The following is a 7,468-nucleotide window of genomic DNA, read 5'->3' as shown; positions in this document are numbered from 1 at the left end:
TTCAACCTTGTGGCGTGTTCGAAGATGGCACCGTGCTGTCAAACGCCCTCAACCGGCCTTTCTTTATAGATTAGAACATGAATCTTCCCCTCAGTAGATAGATTCCAATGAAAACAAAAATCACTCCTCTCTCGCAGGGATTCCCTCCGGTTGAGAAGAATCCGGCCAATGGCGGAGCCAAAGGGACATCTGTCGCCATCGCCATTACTTAGTCAACCACCCAAGAGGGATTCTAAAAGGGATTCACAGCGAGATCCCTCGCAGCGTACATACCTTGTTTTATCTTCTTTATTCTTTATTGTTTTTCCCCACGTCCAGTTGAGGATATTTTAGCCTTTGAAGCAGAGAAAGCTCAAGGAGGCAGTTATGGGGGTGAGGTTATAAAGCTCGGTAGGGGGGTTTGAAGCGTTGTGTGCTTTCTGGAGATTGAGAGGTGAAGGAAGCAACGCCGGTCGGTACTCGGTAGCCATGGCCGCGACCTGCCCTCCGTTTGGGTACTCTAGTCAGTACTACCGGCTATCCCCCACGGGGGAGTGCATGAGGGATACGAGCTTCTTCAAGGACAAGGCCGTGCTTTCGCAGGGCGTTGGCTATGGCGTCATCCTCGGCTTCGGCGCCTTCTTCGCCGTCTTCACCTCTTTCCTTGTAAGCCAAACCCTACAAACTCTCTCTCTCTCTCTCTCTCTTAAGCCAAACCCTACACACTCTCTCTCTCTCTCTCTCTCTCTCTCTCTCTCTCCCTCTCTCTTTCTTTGTCTCTCCCTCCTCTCTCTCTATCTCCCTCGCTCTCTTTCTTTCTCTCTCCCTCCGCTCTCTCTCTCCCTCGTTCTCTCTTTCTTTCTCCCTCCCTCGCTCTCTTTATTTCGCTCTCCCTCCGCTCTCTCTCTCCCTCGCTCTCTTTATTTCGCTCTCCCTCCGCTCTCTCTCTCCCTCGCTCTCTCTTTCTTTCTCCCTCCCTCGCTCTCTTTATTTCTCTCTCCCTCCGCTCTCTCTCTTTATTTCTCTCTCCCTCCGCTCTCTCTCTTTCTTTCTCTCTCCCTCGCTCTCTTTCTCTCTCGCCCTCCTCTCCCTCTCTTCCTCGCTCTCTCTTTCTTTCTCTCTCCCTCCTCTCTTTCTTTCTCTCGCCCTCTCCCTCTCTCCCTCGCTCTCTCTTTCTTTCTCTCTCCCTCGCTCTCTCTTTCTATCTCTGTCCCTCGCTCTCTTTCTTTCTCTCTCCCTCCTCTCTCTTTCTTTATCACTCCCTCCTCTCTCTATCTTTATCTCTCCCTCCTCTCTCTTTCTTTATCTCTCCCTCCTCTCTCTTTCTTTATCTCTCCCTCCTCTCTCTCTCCCTCGCTCTCTCTTTATTTCTCTCTCCATCTCTCTCTCTCTCTTTATTTCTCTCTCCACCTCTCTCTCTCTCTCTTTATTTCTCTCTCCACCTCTCTCTCTTTCTTTCTCTCTCCATCGCTCTCTCTCTCTCTCTCACTCTGTCTTTCTTTATTTCTCTCTCCCTTTCTCTTTCTCTCTCTCTCTCTCTCTCTCTTTCTCTCTCTCTCATTCTGTCTTTCTCTCTTTTTCTCTCTCTCTCTCTCTCATTCTGTCTTTCTCTCTCCCTCTCTCTTTCTCTCTTTTTCTCTCCTCCCCCCTCTCTTTATCTCTTCTCGCTCTCGACCTTTCTCTCTCCCTCCTCTCTTCCTCGCGCTCTCTCTCTCTTTCTACTTTTCCCATGCCCGGACGTTCTAAAAAGGACTAAATTAGAAAGAATATAATCGATATCCAACCCACAACTCCTGATCCTTTCGTTATTGATCTTCTTCTTTATCCGGATTCTTCATTTTCTCTGTGAAGTTTATGTGAGGAACACTAGGAAGAACATAAAGTCATATGAGTGAGATTTCACTGGAGAGATGGTTTCTGCTGAGAAGGTGGGGAGATATTCTCAGGTTTTGGAAAGGTTTGACTTCCTTGATACCGTAGAAGTTGGCTTTCACTCAGAGTCTGTCAAGTAGGTTGCCTTTCAATATTCCAAAGTCAGAGTATCTGTTGGAAGGTAGTCTGTCACCATCGTAGAATATGAACCTGACTACTATTTTTTTTACCACGACTTGAGTAAATTCTTTTGGATTTTCTTTCCAGGATTCTATCCAGGATTCGTATTATTCGTATTTGTCATCTTCATTTAGAATTTCCCACCTCTGTAATTTTCAGATTGACTTTTTATTTTCTCTTGTCGTGTCTCTGTCAGTACATGTCAAGCTCTTTTTCGGATTTTTCTAACCAGGTTTCTCTTTTCCTCCAAATTTAGAATTTAAAAATATTTGACATCTTCATTTAGATTTTCTTACTTCCGTAATTTGATATTCGCGTAACATCAAATTATTATAATATATGATGGTGACAGCAGTGTCTCTTATCTCAGTCTATCTCTATCTAATATGTTTTTTAAAAACCTGACGACTAAATAATATGTTTTTAAAAAAAGTCATACGTATGATATATAAAATATAGCCATAGATCATCGGGTTGACTTTTAATTTTCTCTTATCATGTCTCTGGAACTTCATTTCAACATATGGCAGCTATCATCTTAAGTGAAAATACGTCATTAAAGAGATAGTATTTTCAGAATCTCTAAAGTTAGACCTAATTCTCAAGATAATATTCAACGGGGCGCTAGACCTAAATATGGATAACGTATGCTGTATCCTTGACTTTGTATGACGCCTCTTGCTCAGGTTTGGATAGAGAAGCGATACGTTGGATCTAAGCACACATCGGAGTGGTTCAACACTGCAGGTCGGAGCGTGAAGACCGGCCTGATTGCCAGCGTCATCGTCTCGCAGGTGACATGAATACATCTTGATTATGATTATGATCATAATGAAGTTATGGATATGAGAATAATGATGGAATTTTTCATTTGGCAGTGGACGTGGGCTGCGACGATCTTGCAAAGCTCGAACGTCGCCTGGCAGTATGGGATCAGCGGGCCCTTCTGGTACGCCAGTGGCGCTACCATTCAGGTCCACCTCTCTCTCACTCTCTCTGTCTCTCTCTCTCAGTTTCTCATTCTCTCCCTCTAAGTCTATCTATCTTAGTCTATCTCTTTCTTCAGTCTGTCTCTCTCACAGTCTATATCTCTCTCAGTCTATCTCTATATCTCAGCCTATCTCTATTTTCACTCTCTCTCTATCTCAGTCTATCTCTCTCTCTCTGTCTCTCTTTCTCTCTATCTACCTCTCAGGTGCTATATATCTATTATCTATCTCAATCCCTCTCTCTCACTCTTTCGACCTATCTCTCAATATATGTCTCTCCATCCCTCCCTCCCTCGCATTATCTCCCCCCTCTGCTCTCTTGATCTATATCTCAGTCCATCTGTCGTTCTCTCTCTCTCTCTCCCTCTCCCTCTCTCCCCATATCACTCTCTCTCTCCCTCTCCCTCTCTCCCCATATCTCTCTCTCTCTCTCTTAACTGCCTCTCTCTCTCTCTATCTTTATCTATCTATCCATCAATCAATCTCTATCTCTACATATAGGGATGGCTTCAGATATATCTGATTGGATCTTTATCTCTACCTCTAAATCTAGTGACATCTCTATCGCTATCTGTATCCTATCATTATCGGCCCCTCTATCTCTCTCTCTCTCTCTCTAGATTTCTTAACCCATCTCTCTATCATATTCTCTGCCTGTGAGGCTAGGACAGAAGAATATGAAGGGGACTGCGTAACCTTGTTGATTCAAAATTGTGCAGGTGCTTCTCTTCGGAGTCATGGCAATAGAGATAAAGAGGAAGGCACCCAACGCACACACTGTCTGCGAGATAGTGAAGGCGAGGTAAGAGAAGAGACCTAAAGTATTTCATAGCGATCTAGAATGGGGAATTAATGAAGTCTCAAGTCTTCTCGGCTTCGTCTTCTGCCTTGACCAGGTGGGGAACGAACGCTCACGTCGTCTTCCTCGTCTTCTGCTTCATGACCAACATCATCGTCACTGCCATGCTCCTCCTCGGCGGCTCCGCCGTCGTGAACGCCCTCACCGGCGTCAACATCTACGCTGCAAGCTTTCTCATTCCTCTCGGCGTGGTGGTCTACACGCTCGCCGGTGGTCTCAAGGCTACCTTCCTGGCTAGCTACATCCACTCAGTCATCGGTAACCTCTCCTTTCTCTCAGCTCCATCAGAACATTTAAGGTTCTTCTTACGCTGAGACATTCCAACGATTATAATTAACAATAATGCAACATATTGTTCATTAGATCACTTATAATCTAAAGCTGAGGACATCGCAAGTCTTCTACCTTGGGAGCTAGTCTTTTGAATTTTGAGTCAGCCACTCTAAAAACACCTCGGCTTTCAGCCTTAATTTGTGACTTCTTTTTTGAGGACTAGCCCCATTTATGGGTAAGAGGAGAAAAGTCCCATTTAGAATAATTGAATCACTTGAGTGGGATCATATGATAGCTTATAATCTACAATTAAGCCATAAAATTGATGCACAAAAGGAAAAGTCCAAACTTAACACATCGAACTCTCATTTGCAGTTCATGTTGCGCTGGTTATCTTCGTCTGTCTGGTGTACACGTCGGGAAGCGAACTGGGAACGCCGAAGGTTGTATATGAACGCCTATTGCAAGCTTCCAGCCCGGTTCGAACATGCGTGGAGCCTACCACGCACTCTGGCCAAGTCTGCGGCCCGGTGAGCGGCAACTACCGCGGCACTTACGCCACCATGCTCAGCTCGGGCGGCCTCGTCTTTGGGATCATCAACATTGTCGGCAACTTCGGCACGGTCTTCGTCGACAATGTGAAGACTGACTCCTCTCTCTCTCTTTCTCTCTCTCCCCCTTCCTCTTCTTCTTCTTCTTCTTCTCGCTCTCTCTATCTCACATTCTCTCTCTATCTATGCTTCTCTTTATCTACCAATCTATCTCTTTCATTTTACCTATCTATTAATCTATCTATCTATCTATCTATCTATCTACCTATCCACCTGTAACCTTCTCTAGTTGAACCCTAATTCTAACCTTGTATTCTCGGATAGGGCTATTGGATCAGCGCCATAGCCGCGAGGCCATCGTCGACTCACAAGGGATACCTGCTGGGAGGGCTGGTCTGGTTCGCGGTGCCCTTCTCCCTCGCTACGTCGCTGGGTCTGGGGGCCGTGGCCCTCGATCTCCCGATATCGAAGGTCGAGGCCAACGAAGGGCTCGTTCCCGCCGCCACAGCCATCGCCTTAATGGGCAAGGCTGGCTCTGTTCTCCTTCTCACCATGCTCTTCATGTACGTCTCTCTCTCCCTCTCTATTTTTAAATCTATCTCTCCCTCTGCCTCTCTTCCTCTTCATTCAACTGTTTTTCTCTGCTTCTCTTTCTCTCTGTAGCTCTCTATCTTTCAGTCTCTCTTCAATTTTTCAACGTGTTTCGCTCTTCCTCTCTCTCTCTCTCTCCCTTCCTTTTTCTCCATCTATCATTTTCTATCTCTCTCTCTCTCTCTCTCTCTCTCTCTTTCTCAATCCATGTATCTATCTACCTCTATCTGTCTCTTTCTCACGCTCTATTTATACTATCTGTTTCTCTCTCCGTGTCTCGCTCGCTCTCTATCATTATCTCCCCATTTCCATCCATCTTTCTATCTATTTTTCTCACCATCTATATATCTATAATTCCATCGTTCTGTTAAATAGAGGAGGAATTGACGGCGTGGATGTGCAGGGCGGTGACATCGGCGGGGTCGGCGGAGCTCGTAGCAGTATCCTCGCTATGCACATACGACATCTACCGGACATATTTGAACCCAAAGGCCAAGGGGTACCAAATCCTGAAGATCTCTCGCGTGGTCTTGCTAGCGTTCGGGTGCTTCATGGGCGCGTTAGCGATACTTCTGAACAAAGCAGGAGTCTCTCTGGGCTGGATGTACCTCGCCATGGGCGTCTTCATCGGCTCAGCCGTCATGCCCATCGCCTTTCTCTTGCTCTGGCGCAAGGCCAACGCCGCCGGCGCCATTGCCGGCACCGTCTGCGGCTGCGCTCTCGGCCTCGTAACCTGGTTAACGGTGACGAAAGTGCAGTACGGGCGCGTTAACCTGGACACGACGGGACGGAACGCGCCGATGCTGGCGGGGAATCTCGTGTCTATTCTTTCCGGTGGTTTTATTCACGCCGTGTTCAGCTTCGCGGTGCCGCAGAATTACGACTGGGAGACGACCAAGCAGATCACCACCGTGGAAGCTGATAAGGCCGACGTCGACGATGAGGAGCTCAAGGAGGAGAAGCTCGTCCACGCTAAGGGATGGATCATCAAGTGGGGGCTCCTCTTTACTGTCATCATCGTCGTTCTCTGGCCCGTACTCTCCCTCCCTGCCCGTAAGTCTCTCTCTACAAAAATCTCTCTCTATCTCTCTCACTCTCTCGCTTTCTGAGGGTTTAGCTTATCTCCCGATGAATGAGCAGGGCAGTACAGCCTCGGGTACTTCACCTTCTGGGCGGTCATCACCATCACGTGGGGGGTGATCGGGTCGGCTGTCATCATCTTCATGCCACTGATAGAGAGCTGGGACACCCTCAAGGCCATTATGATCGGCATGTTCACTGCCCGCGGCTCCGTCGACGCCGAGCGCTGACTTCCGCCAGACAGTTCTTTCCTCTGAAGCGTGGTGTGAAGCTAATTTTTACTTCAATTGCTGCTCGGTTTCCTTCTCTTGTTTCCTTCTCATCGACTTCTTTTGTCCATCCTCCCTCTTCATGTCTAGTCTAGATTGTAGACGTTGTTGTTTGCAGTGGTGAGTTCCCTGGCCCAGTTGGGGGTAGGTCCACTCACCAAAGGGAGGTCAAGTGGGGAGTTACCCACTTGGGAAAGATTGAAACAGCTGGAGCCTCCCTCCATTCGGTCAATGAAATAGAATGGTGCTGGTATGCACTTGTGGAAATGTCTACTGCATTATTTACTCCGTTGTTTATTTTGTTGTCTTAGGGAGGCTCATTAAACTATAATTGGGGTAAACCCTCCCTCTATGAATCTTGACTTCATCAACGCAGTTCATTCTGAAGGATCCCCAGAGTTGGGTAGGCGAGTAAGGTCGCAATAAGTACCTCTGAAAAAAAGTCTCTCTTTTCTATCCTCTTAAAATTCCAAATCAAACTAAAGGGATTCAGAGTCTAATCTGAAAGCAGAAGACAATCTGTAATGGTTAACAGTAGCTCTCCTCCTCCAGTCCCAAGAGTTATCGTTTTACCTTCAACTTGGCACTCGCAATCTACATATTTTGGATTTTAAGTTGACCACGAAGATTTTGTAATCACGGGGGGCGAGCTCAAAGCATGATCAATGATAAAAAATTTCCTCCATTGATCCAGTTTGGAATCCAAAGTCTTGTGAACCTCCTTAGTCACAAATTCTCAGTCCTCCAACATATCCTCCAAACCCCACGCTGCAAAAAAAATGTCAGACGCCATAAATCCCAGGGAAATTCATAACTAATGTTTTA

At 46.5% G+C, this 7,468-nt stretch overlaps 1 protein-coding gene across 1 annotated transcript; it reads left to right on the top strand.

Moving 5' to 3' along the window:
- Window positions 1-366: 366 nt before the first annotated feature.
- DUR3 (urea-proton symporter DEGRADATION OF UREA 3 (DUR3)) lies at window positions 367-7,014 on the top strand. The gene is made up of 9 exons (XM_078589940.1): window positions 367-645; window positions 2,718-2,825; window positions 2,910-3,005; window positions 3,740-3,822; window positions 3,917-4,137; window positions 4,528-4,790; window positions 5,028-5,266; window positions 5,698-6,347; window positions 6,435-7,014. Exons 1-9 carry the CDS (start codon window positions 469-471, stop codon window positions 6,602-6,604), a joined length of 2,007 nt encoding a protein of 668 aa, XP_078446066.1. The 5' UTR covers window positions 367-468; the 3' UTR covers window positions 6,605-7,014.
- The last annotated feature ends 454 nt before the right edge of the window (window positions 7,015-7,468 follow it).

The sequence above is a fragment of the Wolffia australiana genome, chromosome 18 (assembly GCF_029677425.1).
Source record: "Wolffia australiana isolate 7733 chromosome 18, ASM2967742v1".
Lineage (NCBI taxonomy): Eukaryota > Viridiplantae > Streptophyta > Magnoliopsida > Alismatales > Araceae > Wolffia > Wolffia australiana.
The sequence above is the reverse complement of the archived record's forward strand: the minus strand, read 5'-3'. Positions and strand labels throughout refer to the sequence as shown.

Excerpts from the sequence above, each read along its gene's own strand:
- DUR3 (XM_078589940.1), top strand. The coding sequence starts at position 469 with ATGGCCGCGACCTGCCCTCCGTTTGGGTACTCTAGTCAGTACTACCGG. Across the intron at positions 3,006-3,739 it reads CCAGTGGCGCTACCATTCAG|GTGCTTCTCTTCGGAGTCAT; the intron begins GTCCACCTCTCT and ends AAAATTGTGCAG. Across the intron at positions 4,791-5,027 it reads GCACGGTCTTCGTCGACAAT|GGCTATTGGATCAGCGCCAT; the intron begins GTGAAGACTGAC and ends ATTCTCGGATAG.